The sequence below is a fragment of the Psittacula echo genome, assembly GCF_963264785.1.
Source record: "Psittacula echo genome assembly, chromosome: 2".
NCBI classification, from domain to species: Eukaryota; Metazoa; Chordata; class Aves; order Psittaciformes; family Psittacidae; genus Psittacula; species Psittacula echo.
This window is the reverse complement of record NC_137737.1, coordinates 87,638,977-87,662,863: the sequence shown is the minus strand read 5'-3', so window position 1 is coordinate 87,662,863 and position 23,887 is coordinate 87,638,977. Positions and strand designations below refer to the sequence as shown.

General features: G+C 42.9%; 1 protein-coding gene across 1 annotated transcript in view; it reads right to left on the bottom strand.

Moving 5' to 3' along the window:
* Positions 1-593: 593 nt before the first annotated feature.
* Positions 594-23,887, bottom strand: part of VWC2 (von Willebrand factor C domain containing 2) — a gene marked incomplete at both ends in the record, with an annotated part of 57,809 nt that continues 34,515 nt past the window's right edge. Inside the window, one exon of the mRNA XM_080610271.1 lies at positions 594-745. Within this exon, the coding sequence (XP_080466397.1) occupies positions 594-745 (152 nt within the window). The remainder of the gene's footprint in view (positions 746-23,887) is intronic.

Below are 23,887 nucleotides of genomic sequence, written 5' to 3'. Positions count from 1 at the left end.
CTACACTACAGCAATATTCTCTGAAAGCATATTCTGCTCCATTCTCTTCAAAAGCAAGAATGTCATTCTTGCTTTTGAAGCACATTTTTGTCATATGCTGCTTCTTTCCTGGCCCACTATACTGAAAATAAGCAAAAAAACCCCCAAACCCAAAACAAAACAAAAAACCTCAGAGAAAACCCTTACATGATGAAACTAGAATAGAAACGCAATGTTTTAGCCATGGCGCATATATACAACAGAACAGGCAATGATACAGTACTTTAATCAGTATTGTCTATATAAAACATTTATTTTTAAGCTCTATAATGATATTATAGAAATACATAGAATATTTTATACAGTGTATTTTAGTGTACTCACTGTGAAAATAACACATTTATTAAGACAGGTATTCTTATGTCCAAACGTTTTAAACAGATGCACTTCTTTGCCTTGCAGTATTATGTTACTTTGAAAAAGAAAATATCAGCATTTTATTCTTTGCTCCTCACCAGAATCTTCCCATTCAGATTTCCCTGGGTCATCTAGGGTGCTCACTGCTGTGAGATATTTTATAAAAACCACAAAAAGTACTTAGATTTGTAGATTTCCTATATTTGCTTGCATTCATGTCTAGTGCACATAGCTTGCCGTTCAATTCTCCAAGTGCCTTCTTCATAAGTACAGTGACATATAGTGCATTCATCAGTTTTCACCTCCCGGCCTGCTGGAATGACAGTGGTTTCTGCAAAGCAGTTCGGGCCTAAAAAAAAAGGAAACAGTTTATTATGTGACACCGACAGCACACTGTAATACAGCATAGTTCACTTTTAGTCTGAAGCATGGAAAACCTAACACAAGGTGAGTAATGCCAGGCACATTAAACAAGAATGAGCATCATGCCCGAGGCTGTCCTGCCCTGCACAGGGGAAGGCGCACTAAAGGCTTTCTGTGAAACATGGAACTGTGACGGTGACCTCGGCACAAACTGACAATGCAGACGAATACAGATTTACGCTAGCGAAAATGCCAGCTACTGGTAATGCAACAGTGTGACTGTAGGTTACTGGAGAGCTGATTGTAAGTGTTATTACTTTTTTCCCACGGGAAACAAGCATTGTATTTCATGTGGTAATCAAAATACCAGATTAGTTTATTTTCCATTTCATGAGAAAACAGTCATTTTCCAGTCAAATGGAATAGTTCTAGCCTCTTCTGAATGGAGATGCTTTTTGTGCATAAAATGCAATATTCCATTTTATGTTAAGTCAGCAAGTCTACAAACTCCCCTTTTCAAAGTACACCAAGGACATGACAGGAGAACAACTCACAAGCACAATGTTCACAAGACAATCTAGTTCTTTCAGAAGGTGACATCCTCCCTCTGCTGCAGGAGGCTGTGAGCATTGTATTATCTACAGTCCTGTTAAAAAGAAGTCTATTTCTGCACGGAAAATTCACATGCACTTGTAAAGCAGCATTAAATCCTACCAATCATCTATCTGTACACTGTCACATCCTCAGGGGAATTCATCCCTTCCATTCACTAGGCACACACAAGAGCTGCTCAGGCAGAATCTGGCCACTCAACAGCACTTTGGTGGGACTATCCATCACAGTAGGATGGGCCATAATGGCCAACATATATTGACATGATACTGCTGAAACTCTTGAATGAATATGGGTGTGCAAAACATTTATCAACTGCCAACCTGTTTGCCATACAAGTAAATAAATTACAGATGAGGCTCTGTCTTCCATTGCCAGGGTGTACTCCGAGACCAAAGCCAAACAGTATGACTGCTTCTATTTTTTAAAGTGCTTCCTCTGAAAACCAAAGATAGGGGCACGCTGCACATTCTAAGGCACAAACAGCAGCAGATCAACTTCAGTAGTTATCTCTTCAGATCATGTTATGTATTTGGGTACCAACACAGCAGCCTGAGAATTAGATGCCGAATTCACAGTAATGAAGGCCTTTCCTCTGTGAAGGGCGACCCTCTAAGAGAGACCTGCAAGACTTGCAGAAATTTGCTTCACCAAGTCGTACCATTAATCCTCTGAATATTTAAGCTGGTATTTATTCTGACTATCTCTAACATGTGGCTTCTTTGATAGTTTTGAGTGGCTTCTTGTCCAGTCAAGGCTTTGGACGCACAACAGATAGCGAAATACAGCGTATCTCATGTAAAATCACCTGCTTTACTAACCTAATGTTACTGTGATACTTTTGTGTTTGCAGCCCCCTCAGTCTTTCCATGCAAGGTATCACTGAGCTGGACAACCCAGGAAGGAGGACTCTGGCGCGGCAGGCACGCTCCTGGGTCCCACCGCATGCTGGGAGGTGCCCCAGCTTTCACCTGAGACGAAGCAGTGTTGTTAACAATGCTCTCCTCAGTGGAACTTTACAAGATTTCAACTCTAATCTATGAAATTCTGTTTCATTTAAATACAGAATTCTTCTTGCACTTGATGAACTTTCATTCCAAGATGGGTTTGTCTGCACATTAGGTAAAGAAACCTGAATGTTTTGCATGCCGGCCTGTAATGGCCCCATGTTTTACAACGCTGTATGATATAAAGAGTTAAAATACTAAAAGCAGAATCTACTTTCCGCGGTGAATTCGTATGAAACCTACAAGACCACCTGAAATTTAAACACTATGTAAAAGGCACAAGAGAAACACCAGTGATGTCAATCCCCTGTGCAGGATTTATTTCATTCAGGGAAAGTAAATGTTACAGGCTATGCCTGGTTACAAAAACCAGCCAGGGAATGAAGTAAAAACAGTGCAACACACATAATATAATTCACTAGCATTCCAAATGTAAATGCCTCCATTCACAATTAGCAGCACCTTAATGCAATGTGTACAAGTCCTTCTTACGTCAGAAAGTTATTACATGTAAAGATACAAGTTAGCCCTCAGTAGTTAAACTATTTTAGATGGGGAAAGTCACTGCTTGGGTAAAGCTAAATAAAGAAGAGCAATAACCATCTACTTGAGAAAGGGACCCACAAAAATAAATGACAGCAACAAATATTTTTTTAGTATCATGCAACTTTTCTACAGAAAATTGCCTATTTTCTGGTTCTGCATTTGCACCCATCATCACTGTAACTGCAAATCCAATATAGAACTTAGACTGGCAATAACCAACTGGTATCCTTGCCTCATCTTTCTCTTTGCAATACTGTGTGCACACAATATTGTGGTTAATGTTACAGAAAAGGTCATCAATGAAAAGGATGAACTGACTATATTACTGCAACACCCTGCACATAAATGTCAGTATAATATAGTGTCCAAACAAGGGAAAATAATTCCATCGCTCTCCTTTGATCATTTCTCCAAACCCTCAGACCTCTTCTAGGGAAAAAACCAACCAACCAAACAACTGAGCTTCACCCCAAACCTCATTCAGTTTTGGACCTGTATGAGCTAGCCCTGGCTCTTGGTGTCTTGTGGCTCCTTTCCACCAGGCACGAGACGCTCATCCCTTTCCTTTTCCTCTGAGGAGCAGTCACAGAAACCAGACTGGATAGAGGCAACCAGTCTGCAGTGATGAAGAATGCATGGGGTGGCAGTGGCAGGACCTGCCTGCAGCTGCACCTCCAGCAGTCCTTCCCGGGCCCTGCCAGTCAGATGGATGATGCTGATGAAGCAGCTAATGATCCAATTCTGTCTGCCTAAAAGCACAGTGGGGAAACTGAGGAATCAACAACTTTAAGAAGACAGAGTAGGCAGAGCAGGCACACAAAAGCTGGTGTTAGGGTCGAGCGTTATTTCCTCACTGTTTCTTAGCAGAGGGAGGCAGAAGCATGTGTCTCCTCTACATTCAAACTGGATAAGCTGCCCTGAAGGCGTAGCATTTGCCAAAACTACTGCCTTCCTTGAAACTGGGCAGTTTATATTGAATTAGCAAGAACTTCAGATTTCCATCATAAGGGGCACACCATTTTTTAGGTTTTTTTAAATGTTTGCAAAATTATCTGACTTAACACATGAAAAGCATTTCAAAGTGAACTGGGGCCGTTCCAGCTCCAAAGCCACGGTGGTCTTTCTGACTGTATGTTGCTGTTGCAGGAATAGTGGATCTCTTCTCCTTGGTATACAAAGCTGCCTTCTGAGCTCCTCCTTGGTGACACTAAACTGCCCAGTCTCATCACTCGGTGCTCATGCAGTGCAGCAGTGGCTTGTTTGAGCTTGTTTATCTATAGCATAAACCTCCTAGGCCCCATCCCCAACTGCATACACATAGCTCTAAGGAAGCCAGCAGTGCTGCATGTTTTCACAGCACATGAAGATCTTGCCATATCACTCTTAAATCTGGCAGAAAATTCCATATGACATATTGTATCAATTCCAAGTGCAGCTTGAAATCTAACACGACATCATTTGTTTTCCTAAAGTATGTACTGGCGCTGTCAGACTCCACTTGAGCCATATCATGCTCGTATCAGCAGAGGTTTCTTTCCTAGGGCTAAGGCACAGTTGCTGCTGTCTCAGTGAAGTCTTCAAGCAGATAGTTCAGTGCAAATCCTCAGTTCTCATGCTGAGCACTAGACTGGCATGCAGCTCTCAGCTTCCCTGCATCTGAAATAGTGAGCCTTAACTTCCAAAAGTAACATTTATACTGGGACCTAAGGAACTAGGAAGACATATTGGTGGTTGATTCATTGGGAGTTTATAATGGGATTTATTGATTTGGGTTCAAACTTAAACACAGGAAATTTAGGTTGGATATAAGGAAGAAATTCTTTACTCTGAGAGTGGTGAGGCACTGGAACAGGTTGCCCAAGGAAGCTGTGGCTGCCCCATCCCTGGCAGTGCTCAAGGCCAGGCTGGACAGGTCTTTGAGCAATCTGGTTTAGTGGAAGGTGTCCCAGCTTTTGGCAGTGGGGTTGGAAATGGATGATCTTAATGTGTCTTCCAAGCCAAACCACTCTATGATTATACGATTCTATGAATGGCATCCTCACCTTTTAAACGCTTAAAAAGTAAAAAGTATAAAAATACAACTGGGGAGACTGCTGCTATTGAGAGTTTTTTCAAAGGCTTTACGCTGGTCCTGTGAAAAGCTTCCAATGACTTGTGCATTATGCTTCAGAGTTGACAAATGCAACAACCTAATTAAAATGCAAATTTCGTTATCTCGGAAGAAAACAGCCGATACCAATTGTCGGCAGAGAATGCCCAAGCCACTCACCTACAGAAGCAACAGCACCTGTAACCTTGACAACCTCACAAGAGGCTCTCTGAAGCTTCTCCTCCTCCTCCTCTCCTTCCACAAAACCACAGCTGTACACTACAGAGTTGTGCCTATTTCCTCTGCAGCCTGCCCTTGCTTTTGCATGGGCACATGTTCCCATCAGTTCCAAAATGTAAGATACAGTAATTTGGTAAATTGTATTTTAATCAACTGTTTTCATCATGTGTTAAACCAAATTATGGACAAAGAAATCTGTTTGACTGCGAGTTAATGTGTTTGCCTGGAGAGTAAGTCATGGCAAATTTCCGCCTATTAGAGCTACAGTGACAAACTCTGTAATGTAACACTTTGATGTAGGACTGCTTTGGGCTCTGCATTGTACTTACTCCCTAATAGCTTCTCTTTGAACAGCTCCTTGCAACAGTCAAACAGGTCACTTCCAAGGTACCTGACAGCAGTCCCATCTACCCTGAGAGTTTTAATGGTATTCATCACTGAAGTATTAGCACACTTTGTAAATGACATAACCTCAACATGTAGCTTAGCCCCAATTTGTTTCTAATTTACTTTACTTTCAAACTTCAGGGAGAGATTTCCAACAGTTACATGAAAAGACAGATCCTACACTTTGCCCTGGAAGTCGAGAACTATGACATTACACAAGAAACACCTGTGCTGGTTGAGATTGGAGGTCCACCTCCAGCAGCCAAAAGGAGATGCCTGGGGAAGTATATGGGGACAGAGCAAGCATACCTGCTCAGCTTCCAGCACTTTCTGAATCAGAGAATGTAAATGGCTCCAGTGCTTAGTTAACAGAGTTAATGGATAGAGTTGAATACTTTTCTTTATGATGAACCTCTCCAACGTCCTGCTGAACCCATATAAACAGCACTTGGTGGCAAGGAGGTCCAAAGCTCTGGTGCACAGGGTAGAAGAATGCCCAATGCTTTCCACTCACCACCTAAAGTTGGTATTCCCAAATCCTCATAGTGGAAGAGGCAGTAACAACCACCCCCTTTGCTTATAGATCTGCATGACACTTCCCTCCCATCACCTCACCTGCAGCCTGAGGAGGCTGGTTCTGGGCTCTCACCATCCTTGCTGACTTCCCCACACCTCTCTCTCTGTTCTGTTACCTCTGTTTTGGGCTGAGGACCAGACTTGCGCACCACAAGCAAGTTGTAGAAACAGCACAACAGACTTACACAGTAGCACAGTGGTATTCCCTGTTTTGTTTTTCATTTCCCTCCTACTCCCTGACATTTACCTTTCTGTTGTGACCACTGATTGAAAACTTGAGCTGGCGTTTTCATGACACTGAATTTTATACCAGATAGAAATCATATAGAAATAAACATTCCATTACATCAAGTCAAATCTGCTGCTGCCTTTCTGCATTACAGAAAAACTTCACTTTCCAAGCAATGCTACTTGACAATCTTCCATGTTCAGTAAGAGTGTTCAGTCATTTCAGTAACACACCAGGGAAAGTGAGACCTTCCCCCCACCTTTCAGACACTTCTTTCTGATGTTAAGACTTCCCCCAGGAAGTTTACTGCAGATGCCAGTAAAACTGATGACACACCAAGCTGGAAGAAGAGATGTAAACGATCTCCTCACCTGCATTTCAAGCTGTCTGCTGCAGATGACCTGAAATGCAACAGCACAAACCCAAGGACTCTTCTGCACTCCAGCTGGAAGTTACACGGGGGAGGTGGGACAGCCAAGGACCAAGCCATGGATAAAGGGTAGCTATACCTGTCTCCCTTATGTACCTGCTGAGATGCTTGAGGTGTATTTCAAAATGTGCTAATGCAGCATGGGGAGACAAAATAAAGCTGCTTTGCCATGCAGCACTGAAGCAGCAAGATTTCTGAGATGCAGGCATTACCTCCCTCATCCCTCTCAAATCTAATCACTTCCTCAAGAGATGGTATTGGTACCTACTTTGTGCCCTTGTAATCCCTCATCTCTTCTTAAGGGTCTGTATCTCCCTGACCCGATTTTGTTTCCCTCTCATGCGGAGATATATAAATACATCTAACTCCTGCGAAACGTCAACTCAGAAGATAAAGCACAAAAAGCATCTGGCATAAGTCGCCTGTGACTAGGATTACAGCAGACTCTCATTCTCTCACAAAAATAAGTTCATCACCCCTGTTGCTGTCACGATTCTGACTGCTTCCAACCCAGCGCAACCTTTTACTTGCCTCAGTACCTTTGGATGCTACTGAACCGAGTCCAGAAGAGAGTTTTCAATTACAGAAGAAGGATTCATGGAGACCCAATTTTAAGAGCAATTTGGGACCCTGAAGAACCATATATTATTTCTGTAGTTTATCAATGCCTTAAGACAATGGCTGCCAGAGAACCATGACAATAGCTCTGAATAGTACTGAAAGTCTATTAGACTTTCAGTAAACCTGTATACAAATGACAGGGAGAACAAAAATAAAGGTATTCATGCATTTGGTGATTCTACCTAGCTGCTATGGGAAGTAACAAAAAGGCAGTGTTTGCAATGTGCTATCTTTCATGAAAGTGGTGTTTTGCTTATGCTAGAGGCTTGGTGCTTTTAAGAATAATAAAACTCCTCCCTGTGTTAGGGTGTCCTGGGTTCAGCAGTAGCAGTCATTTTTCTCCTTCTTAGTAGTTGGTGCAGTGCTGTGTTTTTGATTTTTGAGCCTGGGAACAGCTCTGATAACACTGATGTTTTCAGTTGCTGCTCAATGATGTTTACTCTGACCAAGGACTTTCTGAGTCTCATGCTCTGCCAGGGAAGAGGGGAAGCCATAAGGAAGCAGAAACAGGACACCTGACCCAAACTAGCCAAAGAGGTATTCCATACCACAGCATGCCATGCCCACTATAGAAACTGGGGGCAGTTACCCGGAAGGGCTAGATCACTGTTCGGTCGGGCTGGGTATCGGTCAGCAGGTGGTGAGGTGTTGTATTCTCTTCCCTTGTTATTTCTCTTATCATTATTATTATTGGTGGCAGCAGCAGTGATTTGTGTTATACCTTAGTTACTGGACTGTTCTTATCTCAACCCGTGGGCGTTACATTCTTTTGGTTCTCCTCCCCATCCCTCCGGGAGTGGGGGGGGAGGGGGGGGAAGGAGGGGGAGTGAGTGAGCGGCTGCCTGGTTCTGGGTGGCTGGCTGGGCTTAAACCACGACATACAGTCATGCTTTGTTAGAAGCACAGGGGACTGACAGATTGAAAGAAAGTCTGTCATGGGCAAAACAATTAAAAATAAGATTTTGCCACTTAATTTAGAGGGATGGGTACAGCAGCATCTGCTGTGAGTGGACAGACAGAAGGGAGCTCAGTGAAGTTCTCCAATAACTAGATGGGCGGTTATATCCTCAATGGCACTGCTTTGGCAAAGTGGATAGCAAAGCTCCAGCTGTTGCTGTAGTCCAAGTGTACCCCTGCGTGTGTGTGTGTGTGCATTTTCTTTAATGCAATAGAACAAGCTATAATCCTACTTGGAGTTGGGATTTAATATTCTGCTTATAAGACTCACAAGACCTATTTATGATTAAGTTCTATTGCTTTACTTTTTCATTTATCATGCTTGGCTGCACTATTGATCAACATTTAGTTCCATCCCTAGTCCTAGAAACTGAAGAAGTGTCCTAATTTCCTCTGGGACACGACACAAAAAGCCACCATGGCCACTAGACAGATCCTTTCCAGCAGTGATTCTTTCCAGCTCTGATTCTCCATTCACTTGCACTTTGTGGTGATGTTAGTATCCCTGGAATGACAATGCAAAATGCTACCAAAACCAGGGCTGCACAGTTATCTCTGCACAGACAGAAATTGCTTGCAGGTAGGGAATGGTCCATAACCCTGCCACTGCTGCTGGTCCCTTGGATTTTCATGTGTATTCAAAGAGCAGAATTTGAGACGCCTGCTTTTTGTGTATTGAACAAAAAGAAGCAAAGGAACATCGACCACTACACAGTCCAATTCTGCATGAGCCAAACAGAAAGCCTCAGAGCATAAAAGGTACCAATTAAACAGGTGGCTTGAGTGCCATAAAAATAAACTCCATCAAACAACTTCCTTTATCAGAGAAAATATAGAAAGACTTGAATGCTCTACTTAAAATGATTTTCAGAAGTCCTGCAACTTGTAAAGAGATATTGTGTTCCACACAGAAATGGCACCAATTAGACATGAGCTGAACATCGTGTGTATCTTTCAGAAAATAAACACATAGAAGCCAGCAAGCCGTGCATCAATTCTGAGCTCAGCTTTCTTGCAGCGCAGGCACCACCCAGACGATTAGGAAACTAGAGACACGGGGCTCAAATGCAGCATGAAAACTCATGTCAGATGCCTCCTTAGATAACAGAAACACTCAGGAGCTGGCACTGCTCACCTGCAGCTCACTGCTGAACCTGTCTGCTGGGAACAGGTTTTCACCGATGTTATGCTTGCAGGGACTACCTGCCTGTGCTCCCCAAAGTTCTCTGCTCCCTGTTTCACTGGCCAGGCTAGACTGTGAACTAGCCTGGATTACAGTTGTCCTGGAAGACAGGTGTCCTGGTTTAGCAGTAGCAGTCATTTTTTCTACTGGTGCAGTGCTGTGTTTTGACTTTTGGCCTGGGAATAATACTGATAAAGCTGATGTTTTCAGTTGCTGGTCAGAATGTTTACCCTGACCAAGGACTTTGTGAGTCTCATGCTCTGCCAGGGAGGAGGAGAAGCCGGGAGGAAGCAGGGACAGGACACCTGACCCAAACTAGCCAAAGAGGTATTCCATACCACAGCACGTCATGCCCAGGATGTAGAACTGAGAGTCCCCGGAAGGGCTGGATCATGGCAGGGTGGGGGTGAGGTACCGGTTGGTGAGCGGTTGTATTCTCTTCCTTGTTATTTCCTTTATCATTATTACTATTAGTGGTAGCAGTAGTGATTTGTGTTATATCTTAGTTATTAAACTGTTCTTATCTCAACCCGTGGGAGCTGCATTCTTTTGATTCTCCTCCCCGTCCCTCCAGAAGCGGAGGGAAGAAAGGTGGGGGGGGGGAAGTGGACTTCGTGGTTCTGATTTATGGCCTGGGCTTAAACCACGACAGTTCTTTTTGGCGCCCAACGTGGGGCACGAAGGGTTGAGATAACGACAGATCTGACCGAGGCACAATGCTGATTTATTGGCTCTCAAAGTTGTTCTTTTCGATATCACAGTTTCAGTATGCTGTAGCTTACTTAGAGCCGGTATTTGCTGTGTTAGTGTTTATCAAGTGTGGGCCTTGGGCTAAGGTTCTTGTTTCATTGTATTTTATGGTAATGGCTTGTAATACGGGGGGGCTCCGGCAGCAGGGCGGGATGGACGTGGCCGTGGACTTGTACCTGGCCGTCCCGCTGCTCTTCACTGTCCTGGCCCTCGTCCTCGCGTCCGTCTTTGTGAGGCTGCGGGGAGCTGAGGGGGAGCGGCCCCGGGAGCCGGCGGCGGCCGAAGCGGCCCGGGAGAGCGGCTCCGGCGATCAAGCGGCGGCGGGAGCGGGGCCGGAGGCCGGGAAGGAGGCGGCTGCCGAGCAGCGGGAGGAGGCGGCGGAGGAGCCGAGCCCCACAGCTGAGCCCAGCCCCGCGGCGGCCGAGAGCATCCCCCAGCAGCCGTCTGCCGAGCCCCGTGAGCCTGAGCCGCAGGAGGATGCAGGAGACCACGCAGCATTTCCCAGCAAGGCAGAGGAGGAAGATCTGGACTCGGAAAAAGAGAAGCTGGTGGTGAGGGGGCCTTCAAGCACAGCAGCTACACCAGGCCCAGTGACAAGTACAGCAGCAGCATTTGAGAGTTTTGAAGGTTTTGAATGGCCTTTGGGTACCCTTGGGACCTGCCTGCTGATTGTGATGGGGATCACCGTGTTGGCACACACACAAAGTGTGTTCTACCCACGACCATTTTGTCTGATCCCGAGAGTTAAGCAGAGTCAGGTTTGGGTCTTGTCTGGGTTTAGACAATACAGGGGGACCGAGAGGTTTTCCCCAAGGCTGGACAGTCATGTGTGTTACGGTGCGTGGGACAGTATGGGCGAGTATCCAATCCACTGGGCCCCTCCAGTGCTTTGGAAGCGTCGGAGATGGAAGGCAGCTGTGTGGAGTCCCCGACAACAAGTTGCAGAGACTGCTACAGGGGAGGGTGAATTATTTTAAGCCTGATGGGCCCATCCATCAGGGCGGAGATGCAACACAGAGATGGACTCATGATCGAGGGGTGGACTTTGCAATGGGCCTCACCTGTTCTGAAAGACTGTTACAAGAGATGGAGCCCACCATCATGGACCAAATGGACTCAGCAGCTTTATAGGGATTGGTCCGTGCACTAAGATAAGAGTGCACTGAAATGAGAGTGAGGGTATATGGATAATGTGGGATCTGAGCATGACGTGAATGGTATGGAATAAGGGGTGGATACTGTCCTGGTTTAGCAGTAGCAGTCATTTTTTCTACTGGTGCAGTGCTGTGTTTTGACTTTTGGCCTGGGAATAATACTGATAAAGCCGATGTTTTCAGTTGCTGGTCAGAATGTTTACCCTGACCAAGGACTTTGTGAGTCTCATGCTCTGCCAGGGAGGAGGAGAAGCCGGGAGGAAGCAGGGACGAAACACCTGACCCAAACTAGCCAAAGAGGTATTCCATACCACAGCACGTCATGCCCACGAGGTAGAACGGAGAGTCCCCGGAAGGGCTGGATCATGGCAGGGTGGGGGTGAGGTACCGGTTGGTGAGCGGTTGTATTCTCTTCCTTGTTATTTCCTTTATCATTATTACTATTAGTGGTAGCAGTAGTGATTTGTGTTATACCTTAGTTATTAAACTGTTCTTATCTCAACCCGTGGGAGCTGCATTCTTTTGATTCTCCTCCCCGTCCCTCCAGAAGCGGAGGGAAGAAAGGTGGGGGGGGGGGAAGTGGACTTCGTGGTTCTGATTTACGGCCTGGGCTTAAACCACGACAACAGGAGGGCTGGTTTTGGTCCAGGATATGATCTGCAGCGCAGCATCCTGCACAGATGCTCGCAGTGAAGTGGGCGTACGCAGCAAAAACACGAGCTACTTGCTTAGAAAACTATTTCTGAAGCCCAGAGAGGGCAGTCACATCTAAGACACCAGTCTGATGAATTGCTAAGTTTTCCCTTAGTTACAGAAGCTGCTGCAGCATTGCCAGGCACTGTGGGGACAGACTGCCAGTGGTGGTGGGATGTTGTGTGGGTTGCAGTGAGTGAGCTGCTGCTTGCCCCAGCACTCATAGCATGGGGGCTTAAAAGCTCTGCTGCTGAGGTTAATGCATGGGGGCTAATCCTTCCCTTTCTTAAGCTGTTTATTCATCCCAGTGACCCTGCCTGGGGGCCTGGTAGAAGCCCTACTTAGCACTAAGACATCTTCTTCGCACTGGGAAACATCAGTTGACTCTTCAGACTAAGCAAGCCATGTGAAATGTCTTTGCTGAAAGATCCTCAACAAGTTACCCTAAAAACTATTATGTAAATTTAAATAGACTCAGCACTTCTAGAAGCACACACTACAGGCCAGTAATTTAATGCATCAGAGATCTGCTACAAATCCTAAAAAGTACATTTTAATTAGCCAAAACACAGTAGCACTGGTGGGCTGCAGCATCTATCAAGCAGGTTAGTTAGGTTGCTGAGAAGTGTACAGCAGCTTAGGCGGTGATGTGCAGGATTGTATGTGTCAGGAAACACACACTAAATGCAGGACGGTAATGAAGGAAGAGATTTTGAGAATTATTATGGAAAAATCCCTAAAGACTTCAACTAAATTGAAAGTTAAAGTGGTACCAAAGCATAGTATAATGCTGCTTTGGCAATGAAGTGGAATCTACATCAGAGTAATTTTCCAGTCACTATAAAGCACAGGGTAGTGAGAATATAAGGATGGCCAGTCGCTACCTACTGCTACAAGGAGTTATTCAATGAAATTAACAAAACATTATCAGCCAAGCATCAGCCATTTTCTCACCACATTTTAGAATAAATAGAGAGAATACAGTTAAATCAGGGGTTAACTTTCTTACTGAGATGATTTATTTATGTACTTACGATCTTCAGTATTACTCAGTACTGAGGATGATTTATATCAAAATACTGAATGTAGTGTCATTCAATTCCAGAACGACTGTCACAGCAGACAGTAACAGCTCTCCCAATTAAATAGTTCCCTTGCAAAATTAAGTATTTTATAAGGCGTTGGTTTGGCTTTTTTGTTGTTATTTTAGGTTCTGTCATCATAACCAAAGCTTTGGGTTTTTGTTTTAATTATGACTTTAGCGGCTTGCCTACACAGACAGATTCTAGCCCCTCATCCAAATTCACTAGAGGTGGTTTGCTGTGACTGTAGTTGTACAGATGTACTTAATGTGTCTCTCTCTAGATAATCCGCTGCTGAAATGATACACAGTAACCTAGAAATAGGCATCATCACTGAAGGAGCAGTGGTTTGGGGTCTCGGACTCCCGTGTGACCCTCTCATACAGGCAAGCTGCGAGCAATGTAGTCAGCTGCTCGAAAAGGTAATAGAAGTTGAGACTGAAAGGGAATAAAGTTAGTGCAATAACAGAAGTAAGTGGTCCATCACATCTGAACTGCTCAGCTTCATACCCGGAGACTGTTCCTGTGGCAGTTTCTGGACTGCATCTGTGACGTTTGGCTCATTTTATCCATTTTCTTTGAGTTACATGACAAAAAGTAAGAACCCAGCAGAGATCGATCCCAGTGCAACTGTTATTTAAAACATTAAAAAACACAGTTCCACAAAGGTCTTTCTTTACTATATATATTGAAGTCTGACCGCATTCTCTCCCCCTTCCACCTTTCCTACTTAGAATGTTTCAGAAAATCTGCCTTCTAAAAACAGATAAATGGTGCCCTTTACGACAGGGATAGAAGTCACAGTGATCTATGCTGAAAAATGAATTATAATTGTCAGCGTGTCATACATCACTTTAAAATACGACTTCTAACAACATCCTTTGCCATGCATTGTTAGCTTCATTGACTGAAATAAAAAGCTGTACTTCAAAAAACAGGTGTAGTGCATTGTAATCAGAATGGAAACTGAAGAAGCTGTTTCCTCACCAGTCCTAATGAATTGCTACTATCTTTAGGTGTGAAAAGTTATAAAGTATGCAGTTATAATGCTGGCGGTTTTAACATGTTACTAATATTATGTGAAAATACCTGTAAAGAACTTTTAGCTTTTAGCTTTATTTAGCTTTATTTTAGCTTTACATTTCATTAAGCTGTACATGAAAGGCACAAAGGTAAACCAGTCAACAAAAGCTGAAGTATCTGAGAGTCCGGTACGATACGTCTAATCAAGTGCAAACATTTAGAAAGGAAGTAACAAAATTAAAGTAAGGAGAAAATGCATATCAAATGAAATGGCTTTCATATCTGCCTGATTCCACTGGTGTTAGCCTTCATCAGGCCTAGTTGCTATGTGCAGCTTTATTGAAAACACTCAGTTCCTTTGAGTTCCATTGTTTTGTCTGATCTGTGATATTAAAATCAGACAAATGTAATCTTAAATTATAGCTATGTGTCTGTACTACAAACCACACTTTTTAGTGGTTTTAAAACCACACTTTTTAGTGTGGTTTGTAGAGAACAGGTATTTTTGCCTAAGAAAACAATATCAACTCTAAGATGCACCCAAGTTGCTCCACAACTGAGAAAAATCACAGTACTTGCATGAGCAAAAGATAGACTATGCTTTGCCCTCCATGCTGCTGAATCAATAATTCTACCTTTTCTTGCCCTTTAATGATTTTCCTCTGGTGGTTATGAAGCACAGCACTGAGACAGCTTGCTTTTGAAAGACTGTATTTTGTGCCTGTTCAGCAAGCCAAAGAGAAAGTATCTGGAAAACACTGCTGTGAGAGCATGCCCTTCCTGCCCCTCTTACCCTGAGCTGCTCTGTTCCCGTGCTCCACCAGGATGTGACCCAGAGAAAGCCTGGCTTTGGTACCTACACCAGCACACTCCTGGACAGCCCTGGGAACAAGTCACTCAGCACCCAACTTTGCCACCTAAACCCAAGGGATCTGGTCCGAGCCAGCCGTCTGTCTATGGAGGTAAAGGAAGAGTCACCTCCAGGGGCAAGTCACTGCACCCCCTTCAGCCATGTGCTGCAACAATGGTTCACAAGCCTGGTCTGCAGGTTGTTCCCCTCACCAGCATGCAGATATCCTCCTCATGGTTCAGCCCAAGTTCTGACATGGGCTTGTACTGCTTGCTTATCTCATAGAGCTCTTGCTCTGCACGCCAGGTGCCCAACAAAGCTGTTCTACCACTGCCCTCCTCAACTGGACAGAGGAGAGAAAATATAATGAAGGCCTTGTGGGTTGGGATAAGGACAAGGAGAGATTGCTCACCAATTACTGCCATGGGCAAAACAGACTGGACTTGGGAAATTAGTTTAATTTATTACCAATCAAATCAGAGGAAGATAGTGAGAAATAAAACTAAATCTGAAAAACACCTGCCTCCCACCCCTCCCATCCTCCTGGGCTTAACTGCACTCCCAAATTCTCTACCCTCTCCTCCTCAGTGGCACAGGGGGATGGGGAATGGGGCTTGTGGTCAATGCATCTTACACTGTCTCTGCTGCTGCTTCCTCCTCAGGAAAGGACTCCTCACACTCTTTCACTGCCACAATGTGGGATTCCTCCCATGGGAGACAGTCCTCCACCAACTTCTCCAATGTGAGTCTTTCCCATGGAATGCAGCTCTTCATGAACTGCTTCAACAGTTGCAACACAAAAATTCATCACTATCAGAAGTCAATTCCCTCTCATTTGTGTCTGCTTCACCATTACACGACTCATGAATCAACAATTGGCTAACAGAGGTCCTTTGGGGTAGGAAGAGTGAAAAACCAGAAGACGGAAGGGTGATTCATTGCAAAGGCAAAAGAGGAGGAAGACACTAGTGTTGGAAGAAACCAAATTAGTGGGATTCCAAGCAGGAAAGAAAAAGGCAGGAAAGCAGGCCAGGTGACTGGCAGAATTACTTTAAGGGTTCATCTCTTTGTGGAGATGGAAAGAAAGGTGATTTAAAGTGTGAGACACGAATTATGAAAGATACGGGAAGTGGTTTTGTTAAATGCAAAAGATTGCCTCTGTGAGTTACGCAAATACTTTCATCTTGAGAGAAGTGCAGCAGCACAGAAATTGCATGTCACTCACAGGGGCAGACATAAAAGGATATCACTACCCAAATGAAATCTTCCAGAGAGTATCACTCGACTTCGTATCTGGTGTCTGAACCCAGCATTTATTTTCCCATGTAGTTATTAGCACACATTTTCTTTCCATTACACAGGCGTGTGAAATTGGGAAGGGCACAACAAAGGAGTCAATCACCTTAGAGGAGACAGATTTGTATATACATGGATGCAAGTTAGCTGGGTCAGGGTCTAGTGAAAGAAACATAAAATCATGATGGTAAATTGCATGTTTCCTTTCATGTTCCCACTGCAACATCGCTCACTTAGAGACCCCCGTTTTTAGCCAATGCCATCTCATAATCTAAGCATCCAAAATTCATATAATGAAGGTTGCAAAGATGTCTGCTCCTCTGAGAAGGAAGAGACAAGATATTCCCAGACAGCAGCTGAACTATTTAAATGTCCTGTCGCTTAGCCAAAAGCTCTGGAGGATGCAAGCACTACCAGCATTACTGAAGCCCCTGTTCACAGGAGTAGCCACCAAAGAAGCTCTGGGGAAAGTAAGAAATCAGAACAGGCCTTTTGTTAAATTAACAGTCCAGAAAGCTCTGTCTTCACAAAAACCAGACTGGCTTCCAGGCAATGGCCCCCAGGATGGCCAAGCTGGCACTGGGAGCCTGGGCTGCTTCTTAGATCTCTCTTTTTCTTTTCCAACACGTTAGACCTCTGGAGCAGTTATTGAGGCATGAAAGCTAGTCTTTGTATTTACAGTAACAGAATCATTGTAAACCTACTCTTAAATATTTCCACATATTATATATTTCTTCTTGTAAAATTTTCCCCAAAGGCAAACATTATGGAAATAAAAATTCTGGGGGAAAGACAGCTGGTGCTTTAATGTTTATCTGAAAGCTATGTTTGTTTTCTCCTAGGCAAAACCAGAGCCATATGAAATTGTAAATGATTCCCGAGACACTCTGAACTGTTTTTTGTAAGATTTAGATTAGCGAACTAAAAAAAGAGTAGCAAATAAAATGAAAGCAGCAAAACTAAAAATTACATTTTACTTTTCTAATGACGTTATTAATCCAAAATGTCCTACAACCAACAATTAAGCACTCAATTTACAATGTTAGCTACTCCATTTTGTCTTTGGGGTATTCTTCTATTCTACAGTGATAAAAAGGATCACTGCACACCTGCTGCATACAAGGCATAAGCTTAAGGGAGACCTGGGAAGCTGCTGTGGAATATGTCATTAGTTTACAGAAACCCCTTAGAAGGCAAAACTAAATTAAAAGAAGGAGCTCTTAATTACAGAGTGGACCAAAGTGTTGCAAAATACATGGGATTCAGAGACATGGAAAGGGGATGTTTCCTGGAGAAAGCCAATGTCACAGCAAAGGGGGAGTATCAGCCCAAGAGGAAAAAAACACCAACTCCTCTTGATTCATTCTCTTGCACAAAGTGTGGTTTATTTCTGGCTTGCTCAGGGGCTTAACTTCCAAACATTCCTTTTGAACTGATACCAGAAGCTTTAGTAGCACAATATGTACTTGTAAAGTCTACAACCACTAATGGATTAGTAATTTCTTTTCCCATTCTTTATTCCAAGTATGTGTGTAATTTATGCATGTCATTGAAATCTGTGTATTAATGTGCATAAAAAATGAGTTCTGTAAGGAATCTCTGCGGAATGCAGAGATTTGGATGGGTTTTCAAGAGTGGCTGGAGAAAAAGGGAGGAGGAGTTTTAAGCAGTCTCATTTCTACTAGAGAATGCAAGAAGACTGGAGGACAGAAGATCCAGTCCACAAACAGCTGAAGAGTTATACGATATCTACACTGATTTCCTTCCCTTTATATTTGTACCTTTTCTTGCTTATTGCATTGTAAACTCTTCAGCGCTGAGGCTCTTTCTTGCAAGATTTGGGGTTGTTTTTGCATAGGACCTTGCAAGCTAGATCATCGATCCTAATTTGGAAAATAATTACAGTAATTATGATGAACATTTTTCTTTCTATAGTACCTTTTAGGGCTTTGCCTGATAGTCCAAATACTAAGTGTTAGTTATTTGACACAGCTACTAAATACTGAAGTAACAAATCTCATTGAACAGTAAGGAAAAGTTCAGACTTAAATGAATTATCTCACAGGTGTGTTAGAAAAGAAGGAAACAAAAAACGGCCACAGTCAGAAGAGTTTCCAGGACTCTAATATTAGTAAAACAGATGTACACACACATGGTAATACCCCAAAATTAACAAGGCGGTTCTGCAGTGACTGAGTTGCATATGTACCTATATCCACCAAACACTAAAAAGCCACTCATAGTGCTGTGGAAGTTGGCAAATATTATGCCTCTGCAGACTCCATGACTCTATAAACCTTGTCCACATGTCCCCTCCTCCATCTTCTTTGCAAAAGGAAGAGTGGCATCCTTTTCAGTCTCTTCCTGTCAGCCAGCCCCATGCCCTCCAGCATGCTAGCTGCTCATCTTTGCACCTTCTTTCCGTCTGCTACAGCCTTTTTCAGGTGCAGAGACCAGGACAGCACACAGTGCTCATGCATGGGTGTGACAGTGGGGAAAAAAAATGGACCATCTATCTTACTCTCATGATCCTTCCTGATTATGGACAGTATTTCCAATTAAGGGCAGTATTTCACCGGCTTTGTAACCTTCTACCACATATCAAGCCGGTGATTTCAGAAACCTCTCTGTAACCGCTCCTGAGCTGCAACAGCCACTTCCCAGCCTAGCAGAGAGGCACCGTCTAGATTATTTACCCTATGGGCATTGCTGTACACTGAACCCTGTCTGTCATCTTTTTACACACTCATTTTGTGAGCTACTTTTGGAGATGTTTGCCACTGGCGTAGCATCTGATTATCCAAGAGTTTTGTACCATCCAAACCATAGAAATCAAGTGCCTGCTCCCTGCTGAAGATGTCGACTCCCTCAGGAATCAAGGCAGGAATGCCTTGACCCTCATGCCCCTAGCATCTTGTTCTATTGGACTCTCTTTCTGTGAATGTATCTGACTATTTTTCAAATCCATACAAACTCCTGACAGCCAAGGGAAACTGTGGCAATGACTTCCAGTCTCACTCTAACTTGTAAAAAAAACACTTACATCCCTTTGCTTAGTTTGAGCCTTCACATAATAATTTCACTGCGCTAGACTAGTTCTTTTAATGTGAGAGACAGCAGAGGTGTTATTCTGAGGATGAACAGTTGAAGTTCTTGATAATACGGATGTTCTCCTTTATGATACTTTCCAGCCAAGGATTGCAAACCCTATCTTGGGACTTACATGCTGTAAGATTAGCCAGATGTCTATGAATTTATAGTTTGAGGATCTGTTCACTTTCTTAAGCAAGAGAAAAGCAATGATTTTTAATACAGTTTTCTCATTATATTTTGAAAAAGAGAAAATCACCTACATCCTTTAGATGAAAGTGACCATTTTTCTTAAAACTGCAGCACAGAGACACCAACCAATTTCTAACAACCATTAAATATACTCTTGCTATCTAATGAGACAAGGGGGGCACAAAATTACAAAATGGAATATATAAACCTTTAGAATCAGTTTTAAGTAATGTTAAGTTTGATGGCTTTGTACAGTAGCAATGGAAAATTACTGAGGTGCATGATACACAGAAAAAAAAAGAGTACAGTTAGAGAACATATTGAGAATTCTTGTACAAGATAAATCGTTATAGTTGACACAGTTTTAAGAAAAATAGTCTAGAATAACAGGACATAGGGATAAGGAGTATCCGGGAATGGCAGGTGTCCAGGATGGGCTGCAGTTAAACTAACTGATAAGTAGAAGGATAGGAGGATTATTATGTCTTTGGTGCTAATGATCCAGTTAAGCTGGTATGAGCATCTACTGCGCGTGCTTCAAAGGCTGCCAGAAGTGATGAAGACTGCTGGAAGAAGTGAACGACCCCCACAGACCCCTACCACAATTTTGTACGCATGCGGGGAACTTTCTGGAAAATAATGTAATCCATACGTAGCCTCATGAATATGTATGTATGCCCAGGGACTATATAAGGGCGGCGTGAGTAGCAATACAGAGACACACTTTAGGAGGAGCTATCCCTCGTGTCTCCCGGAGCCGCAATAAAGAATACCTGCTTGTCAACTTGAAGACTTCGTTGGCAAGTTTGTTCCTGGAGTTTTCTCCGAATCACTAATGTGCATATGGAAATAAGGTTTGCAGTATTACTGTTTTACAGGCTAACAAGGGATCATTTTATTTCTAAATTGCAGCACAAAAAACCCCAACAACAATAACAACAACAACAACAAAAACAAACAACAAAAAACCCCCAACCAAACAAAAAAAAAGAACAAACCCCAAACCCCCCTCCCAAAAACCCTAAACCTGAAAATAATTTTTAAGGGAAGTCTTTACCATAATGCTGTGAGAATAAGACCTCTTTAATGCTTTCAAATAGACTAAAGCACTTTGGAATGGAAACTTCTATACAGAATTTTGCATAATTCTAGGCAAATTACATCAAGGAATAAAATACATCAGGGAGTCAATTCCCTGAGGCGTGAGTGTCAGTTGATTTCTACTTTATTAAGAACACCGCTCCAGGTAAAAATATCCCAGCAGCAGGGCAAAATAATCCAGTTGCAAAGATAAGATTCCCTGAGGGAATCATATGCGAACAGAGGCAACGGCTCTTCAAAATGCCAGCAATAGAAAATGCAGTAAAACACACCTTCATCTTTGGCTAGTGCTGCAAACGCCAGAACTGTGAAAGGATACTGGACTAGGTAAGTCAAAATACCCTAATCACAGTTAAATAATCAGACTCATAAATTCAGATTTCTGATTTTAAGCCTCCTTGGCATGTTGTGTCATTTTTCCTGGACACAAAGTCTTAGCAAACAAAACACCTGTACAAATGTAATTATGAGACTTGTATTTTAGGTAACTATGCATATTTACACATATTAAGTAAGACTTTGTTGAAAAGTAATGACTGAATACAGATAAGTCAGAAAGGGGTAAATTCTTAAAATAGGATAAAATGTCAGATATAATGGAAGACAGAAAGAAAAACTGCTTTTTAACTCTGGCACTTTCTCTTCTTAGTTTTCGTTTCTTTTCAAAGGGGAACTTTTAAAAGTCGTACTCAGTCACTTATTCTTCCCAATAACTAATCTATCGCATGTTCTTCCTGCACACAACATTGCTTTTAAAAGACCATTTCAAACACTGGTTTCTGGTTAAAAGCCAGATTTCATTTCCAGGCTGTTAAAAAGTGAGAAAAGAACATCTAAAGGAGAAAGCCATACTTGACCACATTTGACTCCCATTACAGACAGACTTCCTATGGCTTGTTATCTTATTTGTTTGCTTTCTATTAAAAGAGATTTAAAGAAAAGCTTCCACTCCAGACACATTTATTTTTTTCCCCTTAAGATGCTCCTCTGCCCTGTGTTCAGTTTTCAAATGTGAGCTCCGTGAGAAGACTGCAGGAAGACTGTGGAGGGCATTCAACCATATATACACTTAGGAGAACAGAGCACCTTGGCCACATGGCAATAAAGGATGAACGGGGACGGTAAAAGAACTTGCGGAAAAATAAGAGCGAGGGAATTACACCAGCAAGGTTCCCACACTGAAACGTGCATGTCTTTATGCTCAGAAAACCAGGCCCAAGGCATTAGAAAGATTTCAAAACACTATAAATCAAACTTAAAGAGTACCCTTTCTTCCTCCAGCTATCAAAGCATGAGCACCTCGCATCTAAATGAGCTTTTCCAAATCTACCCCACTGCCAAGTCTACGTGCACTGCACTAGTACCTGTATGTTTCAAAACAGACAAACCTCTGAGGCCCTGGATTTATTATTACAATTATTTCCTGCAAAAACATGTTTGCTGTTTTTTTTTAAAGAATGCCCCTCCAAACTCACTCCCCTCTCCCCATCAGAGCTTTACACTGCCTGCAGAAATTACATTAATTAGCACTAGCTTCTACAAAGACAGACAGGAGTTCAGGGGAAAAGCAGTAATCACTCAGTACCTTATCTCTGGACATGCTGGACTACACTTACATTTGTTTCTCAGCGCCTACTCTCTCTGTAGGTGATGCGAATAGGCACAGATGCCAGACCACTGAAGCAGTGGACTATGAACAAGAAATGCGTTTTGAAAATATGTTTGTCTGAAGGATAAAAGACAAAGATTCTTTGAAGGATTACAAGACAAACAGGAGCAAGTCTGAAACAGTGTCACATCCCTTCAGCTGCATGAGTCCAGGGACTTTTAAAACTTGAGGGAAGATTTACCAAGCTAGAGGTGTAATTAAACATGCCTGGAAAGCACACCTAAAAAGCACCTCAAGGATTGCTCTTGGCTCTATCAGTTTTGTCCATCTTGCTCAAAACATGGAACTTGTCCAAGCACTTTCAGGAAAACGCAATCAGCGATCAGCCTGCTCCTCACTCCCAGCTGGCACTCGTGGGTCTCTTCCTCAGTGTGCCAGCCTGGAACTTCCTGAATCACCACTCCGTGCTGGAACACACTTTCACAACAGAAATACACATAGTGAAGTCCCTTGCAGTGGAAACCAGCTTGTTCTGAAAGCTAACAGCCCTTGGCCTCAAGCTCTTCCACAGATACCTAAGTACTTGGTCCTGCTACCATTGCACAGGCTAATAAGAATGGAAGAATATGCCTGTGTCTGGGGCAAAAGACTTTTTATTGAAGAGATTTACAGAAAGCAACAGATTGTTGTAACAAAAGCACATAAAAGATAACTGATGTGAGAACAGAGTCCATCAGTTAAGATACCCCGTTCTCATTTACTGGAGAATAGATTACTCTGCATGGATGTCTTACCTTTGCAAAATCAGGTATTACTGGTTCATTCATTATGAGGCAATTCTAGGAGATTATTACAGGAGAAATTCCAAAATAAGTTCTTTTAAAAAAAAAACAAACGACAAAACAAGCAATAAAAGACAAGTACTGATTCCATCAAAATCATTGGAAGCTTTGACCAGCCCACAGTCACAGTGGCAACAGTATTTAAAATATAGTAACAAGAGTACAGAAATCAACCACAATCAATATTGTCAGCAGTATGATGACAACCCCACTTGTTCTCCCACTGAGTAGCATAAACTCCATGTGATAGCCACACACTTACTCCATGTCTCCATCCCTCAGTCATGGAGGAGAGAGGAATTGTTACAATCTGAGCTGGAAAATCTAAATCAGGCAAGTTTAAGTTGTACAGCAGAATTTTCTTTCTATACAGGACTGATTTGCCACAAGGGCACCTTTTCAAGGTGGCTACCATGATGAAAGTTGAATGCTGCGGTGTCAATTTTGTTTCTCAGTTTTGTTTGTACTTCAGTTAGTACCAGTCCACAGGGTGCTGGAAAGTTTTTGTGCTGTTAAAAAAAACCCCACCTGCTTGAAAGTGCATCTCATATTTGTTCTGCAGCTACATT